This window comes from Alexandromys fortis, unplaced genomic scaffold (genome assembly GCF_014885135.2).
Source record: "Alexandromys fortis isolate MF-2015 unplaced genomic scaffold, M_Fortis_MF-2015_v1.1 scaffold_2_1_26212458, whole genome shotgun sequence".
NCBI classification, from domain to species: Eukaryota; Metazoa; Chordata; class Mammalia; order Rodentia; family Cricetidae; genus Alexandromys; species Alexandromys fortis.
In genome coordinates, this window is record NW_026067930.1 from 702,207 (window position 1) to 717,349 (window position 15,143).

At 49.5% G+C, this 15,143-nt stretch overlaps 1 protein-coding gene across 5 annotated transcripts in view; it reads left to right on the plus strand.

The window, feature by feature from the left end:
• The window catches only part of Arhgap39 (Rho GTPase activating protein 39), a 95,873-nt gene that overhangs the window by 77,306 nt on the left and 3,424 nt on the right, over positions 1-15,143 (plus strand). For 2 of the 5 annotated variants that reach the window (XM_050145283.1, XM_050145284.1), the window contains exons 5-8: positions 3,057-4,410; positions 5,270-5,831; positions 11,806-11,898; positions 14,844-14,917. In XM_050145283.1, coding sequence (XP_050001240.1) covers positions 3,057-4,410; positions 5,270-5,831; positions 11,806-11,898; positions 14,844-14,917 — 2,083 coding nt within the window. Of the gene's footprint in view, positions 1-3,056; positions 4,411-5,269; positions 5,832-11,805; positions 14,707-14,843; positions 14,918-15,143 lie in introns of those variants that run through there. The other 3 variants (XR_007592324.1, XM_050145285.1, XM_050145286.1) reach the window with 3 other exon arrangements.

Genomic DNA, 15,143 nt, shown 5'->3' on the forward strand with positions numbered 1-15,143 from the left:
TACAAAGAGGCAGAATGTTGGATACATAATAAATAAATAAATCTTTAAAAAAAAAAAAAAAGGAAGAAGCTGGGCATTAGTAGCACACGCTTTTAATCCCAACACTCAGGAGACAGAGGCAGGTGGATCTCTGTGAGTTTGAGGCCAGCCTGGTCTATTGAGTGATTCCAGGACAGGCTCCAAAGCCACAGAGAAACCCAGTCTTGAAAATCCAAGAAAAGGCAAAACAAAGGGCAAAAAAAAAAAAAAAAAAAGAAAGACAGAAATGAAGAGCGGTTGAGGTGGCTGAAGAAGTGTGACTGAGAGGGGCTGGCACCATTCTCCAGACAGTTTGTCATCTGAGAGTGAATGAGGGCGCAAGAAAAAATTTTTTAAAAAGATGAGGGTCATGTGTACCTGGCAGGTAAATGGACAGATATTATTTTATTTGGCACTGTGCTGCTCTCAAGGTCCATAACCACATCTTCTAAATTTGATAATGAGTTGGCTACAGTAGTACAGCCTATAATCTCAGCACTCAGGAGGGGGAAGCAGGGTGATCAAGAGTTTAGTGTCATTTCAGCCACAGAGCAAGTTTGAGGCCAGTCTGGGCTACATGAAATATTGTCTCAAGGAAAAGGGGGGAGATTGTGTTAGAACAGAAAATAGTAGGGGAAGACCAGCGTGTCACCTCCCTGTGAACCCACTGTTTGACTGTCAGTAGTATGTTCGTGCAGTACACTTTAGCATTCTAGGTTGAAGATTTACCACCTAATCCTTACTACTAGACTGCCACAGGAGGAAGTTAACTTAGGTTGCAAGGAACAAAACATTCAAAGATATACCTAAAGAAATTATGAAAAGCCAGACATGGGCTCATACCTCTGATCCCAGCATAAAGGAGGCAGAGACAGAGATAAGCAGATCTCTGAGTTTGAGGCCAGGCTATAGCACAGTCCACATAGCAAATTCTGGGACAGGCAGGGATACGAAGAGAGATCCTGTTTCAAAATGATGATAAATTATGAAGATTTAAACCAGTCAAAAGCACGAGGAGCCGAAAAGGTAACTCAGTGGTTGAGAACTCTAGCTCTTTTTCTAGAGGACCTGTGTTCACTTCCCAGCACCATTGTGGGGCTTGTTATAGGGAGAGGGCCCGCTTGTTCTTCCCTGCCGCCCAGCTAGCTTAGCCCCGAAATAACCACACAGAAAACTGTACTAATTAAATCACTGCTTGGCCCATTATCTCTAGCCTCTTATTGGCTAACTCTCATATCTTAATTTAACCAATTTCTATTAATCAGTATATCGCCACATAGCAATGGCTTGCCGGGAAAGATTCAGCATGTCTCTAGCGACTCCATGGCATCTCTCCCCTACTCCGCCTTTCTTCCTCCCAGCATTCACTTCTGTCTTCCCTGCCTACCTAAGTTCTGCCCTATCAACTAGGCCAAGGCAGTTTCTTTATTCATTAACCAATGAAAGCAACACACAAACAGAAGGACCTCCTACACCAGAGGCTCTTACCTGTCTATAACTCCAGTGCCTAGAGATCAGGTTCCTCTTCTGGCCTCATCGGGCATGGATGTACATGTACACAGATATACATGCAGGCAAAACACCTATGCACTTGAAATAAAAAATGTAAAGTTTCATGTGTAGAGATGCATGCCTGATGTCATAGATTTTATTTGCTGCATTTGTTGAGGGAGGATTGCTGGAAGTCACACCTAGAACTATATACAAGTGCTTTTCATTGGGCTGCATCTCCATACCTACACGTTTGTCTTTGTTTTTCAAGACAGAATCTCAGTATTCTACTGGCCTAGAACTCACTTTGTAGAACAAGTTGGTTTCCAAGTACTGGAAAGGCTTCCACCTTTCCAGTCTCAAGATTAATCTGCTTAAAAACAGACTGGATAAATACCTCAGTGGTTAAGAGCACTGGCTGCTCTTCCAGAGGATCTGGATTCGGTTCTCGTTGCCTGTATGGCAGCTAGCAAGAGTCTGTAACTCCAGTACTAGGAGATCTGCTGCATTCTTTAGGCCCTGACAGCCACTGCATGCACATAGTGTACAGATAAATATGCAGACAAAATACCTATACACTTTTAAAAAATAAGCAGAAATGAGTGTGATAGTAGACACCTCTAATCTTAGCACTCGAGGCAGAGGCAGGAGAATCTCATATTCAAAGCCAGACAGCCACACGGCCTATCTAAAATAAGCAAACAGCATAGTTAAGTAGAACACTAGTAAATATAAGACAGATGAGAAGAGATGGAGAAGTGAGAAATTTAGACCATCTCATGATAACTGAATGGTGCACAGTGAATTGTATTGGAGTCCCAGAAGAGAAGAAAAAAGTAAACATGAGACTTGAAATCACAGTAGCTGGTTTTCAAAAACTCATGCAAGATTATTCAGCCAAATTCAAAAGGTATTGGAAACCCTAGTCAGAGGATCACTTCAGCTGTCTGAGGGGAGAGCAGGAACATCTTTCTTGGAATACTGTTCCAAGCTTCTTGGTACTTCAAGCATAGTCATGAGATGCAGGGCTCTTTCTGACCTCAGGCCTATGGGATAGGACATATATAAGCATTGTGTCTGATGTCCTTAGGGGCAGTACTACCTACTTCGTAAGCAAAAGACATTCAGAAGATGCCAGATACCCACCATAACCTCCCTGGTAAGGGACATTTGTGAGTGCCCTTGACCTGATAGAGGTATTAGTAGGGAGCTGAGAGAAAAACAAGTATCTTTCTGCCAAGGTAAAAGTGGTGATCAAAGCAAGGGAAAGGCCACAGGAGCCATCTTTTGAAACTGGACCCTGCGGTACTCATATGGTAATAGGTTTGGGCTCTTCTGATACCTGAGCCATTGACTGGCACCTCCAGAAGCAGTGCTCTGCCTGGTACTAGACTGAGCAAGAAACAGCTCTGAGGTGGAAGAGCTCTAGAAAGAGCACAAGACCATTCCAAACGGACCTAAGCATGAGGAAGATGCTGGGAAAGTCTCAGGCTGGATGGTGGGGCTAGACTTAATTCTGCCAATAACTGGTGTCACTCTCCATGCAGGACCTCCTCACTGCGGTGGAACTCTGGTAACAAGGAACGCATGCTCATCAAGGTTGCTGACCGTGAACCCAGCTTCCTCACTCCCCAAGGCAATGGCTATCCCTCAGACAGCCAGGTGGGAGGGCATCACCGCAGACCCTCTGGCAGCCAGCACTCACCTAGCCTGCAGACCTTTGTCCCTGACACTGATGGCACTGTCTTCTTTCCGGAGAGGCGGCCCTCACCCTTCCTCAGGAGGGCTGAGCTCTCTGGAAACTGTTCTCCACTGTTGATGCAGCCCCGAAAGCCCTCCAGTGACTCACAGCCCTCCTCCCCACGCTATGGATATGAGCCCCCACTCTATGAGGAGCCTCCAGTGGAATACCAAGCCCCCATTTATGATGAGCCCCCCATGGATGTACAGTTTGAGGCCAACAGCCCCTACCAGACTGGCTCACCACAGAGGTCACCAGGCCGAAAGCCCCACCCATTCCTGCAAACTACTAAGCAGACCCCGACATCACCTTGCCAACAGCTGATGCGCACCAAGCAGAAGTGCCCAGAGCGCTTTCTGAGCCTGGAATATAGCCCTGTGGGCAAGGAGTATGTGCGGCAGCTGGTGTATGTGGAGCAGGCAGGTTCCAGCCCCAAGCTTAGAGCTGGGCCCAGACACAAGTATGCACCCAACCCAGGTGGTGGCACGTACTCCCTGCAGCCCAGCCCCTGCTTACTGAGAGACCAGCGCCTGGGGGTCAGGTCTGGAGACTATAGCACCATGGAAGGGCCCGAGTCACGCCCAAGCCAACCACCTACACCACTGCCCCAAGCCCAGGAGGATGCCATGTCCTGGTCCAGTCAGCAGGACACCATGTCTTCCACAGGTTACTCCCCAGGCACTCGTAAGAGGAAGAATAGAAAGCCCTCTCTGTGCCAAGTCCCTAGTACCTCATCCACTGATGGTCCTGGGGACCTTCTAGAAGAGCAGCCTCTGGCTGAAGAGCATTCTCCATGCAGGTCCAGCCTTACGCCAATAAAGGCTGAGGCAGACCTAGTACGAGGCACACCTGAGCCCTTCCTGGCACAGGCCCGACTGGCCTGGGAGGCACAACAAGCCCACTTCCACATGAAGCAGAGGGGCAGCTGGGACTCCCAGCAAGATGGCTCAGGGTATGAAAGTGATGGCGCTGTTCCACTGCCCATGCCTGGGCCTGTGGTACGAGCATTCAGTGAGGATGAGGCATTGGCACAACAAGACAACAAGCATTGGAAGCGGAGCACCTTTGAAAAACTTGGCTTCCCCCAGATCCTTCTGGAGAAGAGCATCTCTGTGCAGACCAACCTGGCCTCGCCGGAGCCTTACCTCCACCCCTCACAGGTGAGGGCATGGGGAGGGTGGACGGGAGCTCTGGGCCACCAGACATCAGGGCAGCACAGGCAGAATGGGGCCTGGGTGTGCCTGGCATCCATGGCATGAGTGTGACACCTGGAGGTTTTAGAACCCGAGTCTCAGACCTCGTGTACCAGTTGTCAATGAGGGTCCACCTGTAGGCTGCCACACCAAGGCCTGAGTGTCTGTTTTCACAGCTCTGCCCTCTGGAATCCACCAGGTCCCAAGATTTGACACTGACAGTCTCACTGTTGCTTCTGGCTCCATTATCCATGCTAGTTTGCTACATCTGCCCAGCAGCAGTAGAGCCCACAGAAGGTGGAGTTAGAACCCAGAGGCCTCCTTGAGATGGTGTGGCTGGTTTAAATCCACCCACTGGGGAAGGTTTCAGTGAATTCTAGGAAGCAGCTGTCTTGGGTCCTCACGTGGCTTCAAGGACAAAGCTACCATTTGAGAAGGGGCTCTGATTGTATAGGCAGAGGGAGGGACCAACAGGGTCAAGCCCTAGACAAGTGATAAAAGAGCCAGTCCTCCAGCACTAGGGTCACAGGGTCATGCAAGGTGGAAATAGAACTGGTAGCTTGGTAGCTTTGCCTGTAGGAGGCAGTTGCTGGCCTTCCTTAAAGGTGTCAAGATGAGTTTGTATCCCCATCTAAGATACCTTGGACCTCCCTCACCCAGTCAGGTTTCCTGAGAACAAAGACCAAGGCTATTACTCTATCCTCAGCCTCTTGGTCAAGTTGAGACTTGCCTGACTGGCTCACACCTCTTAGGGTTATAGTCCAGCTGGGCCTATTTGCCTGCTCAGCCCACCCTCTGATGGCCCAGTCCCATTTGTCCTTCCCAGTCTGAGGACCTTGGTGCCTGCGCACAGTTTGAGAGCAGCCGGCAGAACCGCAATGCAGTACCCAGCTCCAGCTGTGTCTTCCCCACCTTCACACTGCGTAAGCCCTCCTCAGAGACAGACATCGAGAACTGGGCCTCCAAGCACTTCAACAAGCACACCCAGGGTCTCTTCCGGCGAAAGGTGTCCATAGCCAACATGTTGGCCTGGAGCAGTGAATCCATCAAGAAGCCCATGATTGTGACCAGTGACCGGCATGTGAAGAAAGAGGCCTGTGAAATCTTCAAGTTAATCCAAATGTACATGGGTGACAGGCGAGCCAAGGCAGATCCACTGCATGTGGCCCTGGAGATTGCCACCAAAGGCTGGAGTGCACAGGGCCTACGGGATGAGCTGTACATCCAGCTATGCCGGCAAACCACAGAGAACTTCCGCCTGGAGAGCCTGGCCCGTGGCTGGGAGCTCATGGCCATCTGCCTGGCCTTCTTCCCACCTACCCCCAAGTTCCACTCCTACCTGGAGGGCTATATCTACCGGCATATGGACCCCGTTAATGACACCAAAGGTAAGGCCCAGCATGTGGGACCCTCGGCACCCCAGCTTTGCTACTGCTGAGGTAAGGGCTATGGAGAGGGCTCCTAGCCATGCTGGGTAAAACCGGCCAGTTCCAAGAAGATACACAGTCCCCTGGAAGACCCCAGACCCGTGTTTCCTCTGACTTGTAGGCCTCTTCAGAGAATCCTATCTGGAACTCTGAGAAGAGCCTAGGTAGACCTGGCAGAAATAAGGATATGTAGCCTTGTATATACTCTGCTCCAAACCTACCAGGACAGGTATTGTCAAGGTCCTATACCCTTACCATACTCTATTTTGTTATCCTGTTGTTAGAGAAGATGTTCAGGGAGGCTCATGCTGTCTTCTGTGTGGGGTCTGGGCCAATAACCTAAGCAAGGAAAAACATGGTGACCATGGAGATCAGTCAGCGAGGCATTATGAGCTGTGTTGCCCTGTGAGGGCAGAAGGTAGTATACTATCATAGGTCTCTTGCTTGCCTGTGACTGCCTAGGGCCAAGTACAAGGCCCACAGAGATAGGCCATGGTTCTGTCAGCTAGACAGTTGCTCTGAGCCCTAGGCTAGCTAGAGTGGGCACAGGGCAGAACATAGGTAGCTAGCTGTGTGGCCATCTTCTACCTCAATAGTTACAGGTACCTGTGGAGTATAGCCACAGAACTGATGTCCAGATGGAAACCCACATGCTGAAACACACACAGTACTGTGCATTGCTCCTTAGGAGGAGAAGAGTCTGTCTTGGACTAGAAACTGAGGTCCTGTTCAGGGCCTCTAGGCCTTGTCCCCAGCAGGTATGGGGAAAGCAGTCTTCATAATACTGTGGGGGTAAGTGTGTGCACATGAGGACAGGACTGAAGCTGCGTGACTTGAGCAGGCTCCTAGGGAAGGTGTGCAGGGCATAGGTACCATGTTGTACCTCAGCCACTTGGGAATGAAATTTCAGAATACATGGAATTTCTACCCCAGGCATGCGCTTTTTGTCATATGTCCTGGAAGATGCGTAGCCTTGCACATGGTCTATGTTCCCTTGCCTACACTGAGGGCCAAAATCAGGTTCCAAGCAGCTTGGGCCTACTATAGGCCTTAGTGGGCAACTCAAGAACCCCAGTCTTTGGTCCTCTTAAGCTTTTCTGAGCATCAGGGGAATCCTGGAAGCTGTTTTGTTGACCTCATAGATCACTTCCTTGTCCTCTTTTAAGGGGCCTTCAAATTTATTTGATCTATAGGTTAAGAAAATGTCCCTCTACTGCCTAGCACAGTGTGAGGCCCATAGTATACCACCACAAGAGTATACTTGAGTGAGTCCGTGAGCCACTGAAGAGATGATCCGAGGCTTAGAAATCCCTAGGTCAGCTACCCAAGAAGACTGTAACTGAGCTATTTCTGTAGGGTCTCCTGTGATACTACCCTTCACACAGAAGTGTCTGTGGATGCCTCTTTCCCAGTGTGTAATACACATGGTGTCATGGCTAACAGAAAATAAGGAGATGGCTTTAGCCTGTGGGCTGGGGTTTGACAGCACCCTATTTAAGGCCCATAAGGCCTTATCTCTGGATGCTTGAATGGTAAGCAACCAACATGTGCCTTGCATCCAGGCCGTGGGGCCTGGGCTGCTCTCACTGTCAAAACCTTCATCTCCATCTCGGGGTTGCCTCAAGTTTGCCTGTGTGCAACTTTGCTTGGCCTGGAGCCCAGAAGAGACCTCTGCATACAAGCTGATCGTCCCTTTTCAGCAGGCATGTTCAAGAATATGGTCCTTGCCGGACACCTATAAAGCCAGCACTCGGGAGGCAGATACAGAATTGAACTTTTTTTTTTTGGGGGGGGGGGTATTTGTTTGTTTTCTGGTTTTGGAGACAGGGTTTCTCTGTGTAGCCCACACCATCCTAGAACTCACTGTGTAGACCAGGCCAGCCTTGAACTCAGAGATTTGCCTGCTTGTGCCTCCCAAGGCTGTGATTAAAGGCATGCAATACCGCTGCGAGGTTGCTACTCCATATATTTTTTTAAGTAATTTGTTTATTTTTATTTTATGTGCATTGATGTTTTGCCTATGTGCCTGACTGCATGATCTATGCTGAATCTCCTAGAATTGGACTAGATTGGAGTTACAGACCTGGGATTGAACCTAGGTCCTCTGTAGACCAAGCTGGCTTCAAATTCACCCAGATCTGCCTGCCTCTGCCTCCCGAGTGCTGGGATTAAAGGCGTGTGCCACCACCACCCCGGGGGTGTGTGTGTGTGTGTGTGTGTGTGTGTGTGTGTGTGTGTGTGTGAGAATGTCGGTGTGAGGGTGTCAGATCTCTGGAACAGGAGTTACAGTTATGAGCTGCCATGTGGGTGCTGGGAATTGAACCTGGGTCCTCTTGAAGAGCACTCCATGTTCTTAACCGCCGAGCCATCTCTCCAGCCCCTTACTCCATATTTTTTAAGACTTTCCAATGTCTAGCTAATGGTGGTGAAAAGCTATCTATGGTGGCACACACCTGTAATTTCAGCACTTGGAGGCTGAATTAGGAGAAGCATAAATTTAAGCTCAACATGATGACCCTAACATTAGTAAAAGCTACATGGCGAGATACAATCTCAAGAACAAAAAACATGAACAGGGTCTGGAAAGGTGGCTCAGTGGTTAAGAATGTATAGTGCTCTTGCAGGAGTACCAAGTCCGATTCCCAGCACCCATATTTGGTGGCTCTTAACCAACTGTAACTCCAGTTCCAGGGAATCTGATGCTTCTAGCCTCTGGCCTCTTTGGATACTTGCACCTACATAAACACACAACACATATTTGCACGCACACATACATACATTCGTACACAAACATGCTTATTAAAAAGGTCTTTAAAATTAGACCTTGTCTTAGATATTGTTCTGCTGTGAAGAAACACCATGGCCAAAGCTACTCTTAAGCATTTCCAGCGCCCTCTCACACTGGTCATGACTAACCTCTGACACTGTGTGACTTCTGTACTGCAGAAGAGCAGCGTGCTGGAGGACTTCCCACCACTAGCTTGTTACACATCTAGAGTAATGCAGTCTGGTCTGCATGTGACCATCACAGAGGTTCAGAAACAGTCCCACTCAAAAGCAGGTCAGTGAATAAAGGGAGGCCTTCCTCGAATGGTGCTGTAGCCTTGGCGTCTGTCCTGGAACTAGCTGGCCTCAAACTCACAGAGATCTGCCTGCCTCTGCCTCCTGAGTGCTGGGATTAAAGGCGTGCGCCACCACTGCCCAGCTGAGGAACTGGATTTTCAAACACAAAAGAAAACTAATCCCAGCCTTTGTTTGCACTGTATGAAGAATTGGTCATAACTCAAAATGGGCCATAAACCAGACAGTCATGGTAGCATACTTTTTAATCCCAGCACTCAGGAGACATGGGGAGATAGATCTCTAGTCCAGCCTGGTCTACAGAGGGAATTCCAGTACAGCCAACACTACATAGAGATATGCTGTCTAAAGAAATTTTAAAAAGTGAATTTTGCAGGAAAATGGATAGAGCTAGAAAGCATTATTTTGAGTGAGGTAACCCAGACACAGAAAGACAGTTATCACATGTACTCACTCATAGGTGGTTTTTAAAAGAAAACCAGCCACAAACCACAATCTCAGAGAACTTAGACAACAATGAGGACTTACATAGATCTAATCTACATGGGAAGAAGGAAGTAGAAAAAGACAAAATCTCCTGAGTAAATTGGGAGCATGGGCACCTTGGGAGGGTTGAAGAGGGGAAGGAAGCAGAGAAAAATATAAAACTCAATAAAAATCAATTTTAAAAAGGGGGGAAGAAATTAAAGAAGGATCTCTGTGAGTTAAAGACCAGCAAGAGCTAGTTCTAGAACAGGCTCCAAACGCTACAGAGAAACCCTGTCTCGAAAACCAAAAAGAAATTAAAAAAGGAAAGTCTTGCTGGGCAATGGTGGCGCACGCCTTTATTCCCAGCACTCGGGAGGCAGAGGCAGGCAGATCTCTCTGAGTTCGGTGCCAGCCTGGTCTACAAGAACTAGTTCCAGGACAGGCTCCAAAGCCACAGAGAAACCCTGTCTCGAAAAACAAAAACAAAAACAAAAAAAAAAAGTTAAGTCTTGAACCAAAGCATGAAACCCCAAACTTCAGACACAGGAGAAATCCTTTGTCTTCCTGAGTTAGGCCGTGGCTTTTACATAATACCAAAACCACTATCTGTGGAAAATTGAACTGGGAAGTGATCTCCAATGAGATAGTATTGAGATAACGAGCAGCTTAAGTGTGGCTCAGTGGTAGAGCCAGGAATCTGGGGCTCAGGCCTCAGCATCTTCCCCTGAAAGAGGAATGAAAAGTCAGTTATACGGGCTGCAGACAAGGAGCAGAAGCTGTGTAGACTGATCTCTGTGGTGACAGGTTAAAGTGTAATCATTAGTATGAACTCATATGTTAATAGAAACACCGATCGACACCTACAGAGTGTTTATAGAAATATATGTGTACATAGGGGTCAGTGGACACGTATTTGCTTGCTCTGTCAGCTGAGAGGCCCTTAGAAGCAAGGATAACTCAATAGCAGCAAGTACACCGTACACCTTTTTTTGGTTTCTAAATATAATTTTCCATCACAAGAAACCATAGTCCTGGGGCTGGTGAGACAGTGGTTAAGAGCACTGGCTGTTCTTCCTTCCAGGGTCCTAAGTTCAATTCCCAGAAACCACAGAGTAAATTTAAGAAAAATAAAAGCTAATAGTTAAAAAAAATAAAGAAAATAAGCCCTAGTCCTTTTGAGAAATGACTGATATCCTGGTGTGAGGGATGTGGAAGATGTCAAAAGTCGCTGGGGTGCTGGCACGTGTCTGTAATCTCAGCACAGAGAGGGCTTGAGGCCGGTCAGCCCAAGCTCTACAGCAAGGGATCAAAATTTCAAGACCTTAGAGATGATTCAAGGGCTGCAGTTAAAGCTCAGTGTAGAACATTTGGCTGGTATTAATAAGGCTGCGGGTTCTGTCCCTAACACCCAAAATAAGTAAAAAGGAAGTAGCCACGCCTGGTAGTGTAGTCTTAGATCAGCTACTCAGGATGCCAAGGCAAGATCAAGAGTTCAAGGCCAGCTGTGCCAGTCTAAGTAAGATCTTGTCTCAAAAAGGAAAAGCGGCTAGGTGGTGGTGGCACATGCCTTTAATCCCAGCACTAGAGAAGCAGAGGTAGGCAAATTTCTGACAACTAGGCCTACACAGAAAAACTTTGTCTCAAAAACAAATTTTAAAAAGTCAAAGAGGGCTAGACCTATGACTCAGTGTTAGAGTACCCGCCTAGCATGCACTGAAGTTGTGTGTTCAATCACCAGTATTGACAATAGAGGCCCGGGGGGGGGGGGGGGGGGGGGAGGGGGGGGGGGGGGCGGGGGGGGGGGGGGGGGAGGGGGGGGGGGGGGGGGGGGGGGGGGGGGGACACGACACGTGAGCCAACCGAAAACTTCCCAGTGGCAAAGCTCAAACCAAAGTATAAAATAAATATCCTTAGCACATTTTGTCCTTGTGACTAACTTCCCAAGAACACGTGAAGACTACGGTAATTTCACAGTGCAGAAGTCTGACAGGCACGGCTCAGCCAGGTGGCTGTCCAGTCACCGCCATTCACCCGTTCTGCTGGCTTTGTAGTTAGGTGGGTCTGTGGACCAAACAGCAGCTAAGGAGCCCAGGCCCAAACTTTCTGTCAGCAGAGAAGTGTGAGCCAGCTGTATCTTCTCCCCCTGGCCGTCCTCTGCCCTCCTACCCACCGTAGACTCTCTGGTCTTGTAGCTCCAGAAAGGGCCCAGCCCCTCACTCTGACCTGTGTGGACACAGAGCTGCCTCGCCCCAGAGACACGCGGCCATCAGCTTGATAGGGACAGACCCCGGCGGTTCCAGGGACCTTGCCACCAAGCGTGGAAACCACATGCGCAGTGGTTTCTGGCGTGTGTCCTGTGGTCCTCACAGTTGTGTTTGCTCCCCAGTGACCCAGCACATAAAAGAGCTTCTGGAAAGGAACAGTAAGAAGAAGTCCAAACTGAGAAAGAAAGCCAAGCCTTATGTTGAAGAGCCAGATGGTAGGGCCTCTGCAGCCTGGGCGCTGCCTCTGCACCGCTCTGCTTCCATCATGGCCGCCTGGCCCTCTCTCTAACCGCTTCTGGGCTGGGGGAGGGACACTAACCTCAGGCTTGGGGCCTCCCAAGCAAGCAAAAACTGGAGGTCTAGGGTGCCAAAATGACCCTAGAGAAATGGTGCATGCCCTGCACCTCTTCTGGCAGTACCCAGGACAATCCACAACTTGCTTCTTGGTGGACTAACCTGTGAAGGCCTGGAGTCAGCCCCCAGGTGAGTGAGTGGGCCTGACGCTGGGGTGAGGCTCACAGGTGGAGCTGGTTGTCTTGGGGCAGGGGAGCCCACCCTAGTATAGTTAGGGGATCTTCCCTCTCCCACGGTGGCCCCAGCAAAGCCTTCTGCAGTTCAGGGTTCCTCTGCCTTCTTCCACCAGCAGCCTTCTTTGTCTTCCCCTGAGCCCTGTCTCAGGACTGTCTGCTGCGCTGAACTCCAGGCAAGGCTGTGATCTCGCTACCTAGAGCTCTCAATTCAGCACCGCCACTCCTTCACAAGGCCTCAGCTCTGGCCCTCCTGCACCAGCTTTGTATAGAGCTGCTTCCATCAGGCCGTGGTTCACAGTATTTGAATCCCCGGTCTCCTGTTCTTTGCTCTGCCTGTTGTGTGCCACCCACTGAACCCAGGGACAAGGCTGGGGAGCTTTCTGTAGATGAGGTCTGTTTCAAACAAACTGAGCCAGCAGGAAGCTTCAAAGCATGGTGGGCCTTGCAGGCTAGGCCAGGATGACATCTATAGGACTGGAAGTTTGTCCTTGCTCAGGGCCTCCCAGGCTGCCCTAGCTCAGACTGCTCATGGGGACAGTAGTAGAAAGAGACCCTGCTTGCCTAACCACCGGAGGCATGGAGCTGCATGTACACCAACTGTCTGTGAGTTGTGGCCACAAGGTAGGGGTCGAGTGTGGAACTTGAAGCAGAACTGGGCAGAGCCCTGGAGCTCAGACTGTCAGGTAGAGAATCCGGGAGCATTCATTCCCAGGACCATGCAGAGTAAGCAGCAGCAGACACAACAAACCTCGGGTACACCCAGCTGTTTTTGAGGCTTACAGCCTGCCCAGATTCCTGCTACAATAGTAAAAACTCTGGAATGCCGCTCATCTAGGGCTATGGTGAGCCATCCATCACACAGAACTGTTCCCTGCATCCTGGTGGGGTTCTGGCCAAGGTCCAACAAGGCTAGATTGACCTCCTCTTGCAAGTGAAGGTCTGTGGAGTGGCAATGGCACTGTGTGATCCACTCTAGACACTTAGCAGGAGCTGAAATCACTGCAGCTCCCTAGACTCCAGGCCACATGTGGCCCCAGCCTCAGGCCTAGGCTAGCAGCCACCGCAGCAGCAGCTGTCTGCTTTCCGCTGGCTACTAGGCTTCCAGCACAGCCATTCTCAGGCCTCCGCGAGACAGGCGTTATCTCCGTCTCTGTCCTACAGAAAAACTGAAGCACAGTTTTTCCTACCTACTGCCAGCTGAGAGGTGATTGGAGTAGGGTTTGCTCTGGTCCTGAGTGAGCATCAGATGAAGCAGCACTGGGTGGGCAGAACAGGAGGCAACAGGCTGAAGTCCGTCCGTTCCATTGCTCTCAGACCCCATCTGCTGAGCTGAGCCAGGGCAGTGAAAAGCACTTAAGCGCTCTCCATCCTTATAAAATAAGGCAGCCTCATGGCAATCATGAAGGGCAGATGGCCTGAGGGAGAAGCTCTAGTGCTCTCTAGGTGGCTGAGGACAAAAACCACGGTGGTCTGCCGGAGTCTGTGGATCACTTGGGACCTGGGGCAGATTGTCCAAAACTTAAATGTCGGAGAGCTTTATATTATTTTGGTTAGAAAAGAACCATTTTACATATGTGAATAAAACTTGTGATAAAGGTTCTCATGGGCCATAATATACTTGTGTAATGAGTATACTTATATAATTATATATAATAACTATATGTATATATCTCATATATGTGTGTGTTCTATATGACACACACATGTATATAAAGTTGGGGATCTAAGGACCTCTCCAAGGCCTCAGATGTCCATAAGGAACTGTCTCCTTTCAAAGGCAAAGGTACTCCCAATCACAGACTTCACAGCTGCGGGTAGTAGAGGCAGAACCTTCCAGGGAAGGGTTGTCCATTTTCCAGAAGCACACAGCTAGTGTCTGTCCATGACACTTCTTGGCATGTTCTTTCATCTGCCACCATCCTTATTTGCTGGGACAGGTTGGAGACACTTGACACCTACCAACACTCCAGTGTCCATGCCTAGCTCTGCTGCAAGGCATGAATTCCAGAAAGCTCCCTACCTTGAGAGAGGAGGCCAGGCCTTCAGCCCTGTCATTATCTTACCCGCTGGTTAAATAGAGCGCTGGCACAGAGCACTGGCATCTTCTGCAAGCTGTCTTTCACTAAGAGCCAAACTTTGGCCACTCTCTCTCTCTCCCTGACACTCTGCTCCTAACTTCACTCCCTCCCTAAGGACGCCAGAGCTGCTGGAGAACTGCCTTTGCCCCAGTGCTGACCAAAGGCACCAAATGCTTCATCCAGAAGCCTCTTCCTCTGGGACCAGGGAAAACCAAAGGTCTTGCTAGGGTCACCTAAGGAGGAAAGGAAGTGGCGTTTGAAAGCCTGGGACCCAGGCTGTGCTCTTTGTTCCCCTGTTCTTCCTAGGTGGATATAGGAAGGCTGGCAGAGGGATTTCTCCTACCCTAGCTTCTAGAGATGGGGGGTGTGGTGTCTCTTGCCTCTCCTCTTGGGTCTCTGCTCTAAAGGACTGCCTATGAGAGAATATGGGCTACTATGTAGCTCAGGGGTGGATGAGAAGCTGGCCACATCCCAAAACCCTTATAGTTGCTTTTCTGAATCCCTGTGTCCCATGTGTCCACCCCAGGCTGACTGCCACCCTTTCTCTTCCAGGGGTGGCAATAAGCACCTATGCGAAGTACTGTTACCACAAACTTCAGAAGGCAGCCCTGACTGGGGCCAAGAAGGTACAAATACTTTCTGGGAGAAGTAGGGTAGGGTAAATGGCTCTCCTGCAGTCCACACACAGACCTGATGGAAGGGCAGTGAGACTCAATGGAGCACTGGCAAGCTGCAGAGAGCCCCAGCCTGGATAGGAAGGCTTGCACCTGTGCTTCCACAGTCTCTTGCCCTTCAAGGGCCCCTGACCATCCCTGGGCCTCCAATGCAAATGGGTACACATACTAGACAAGG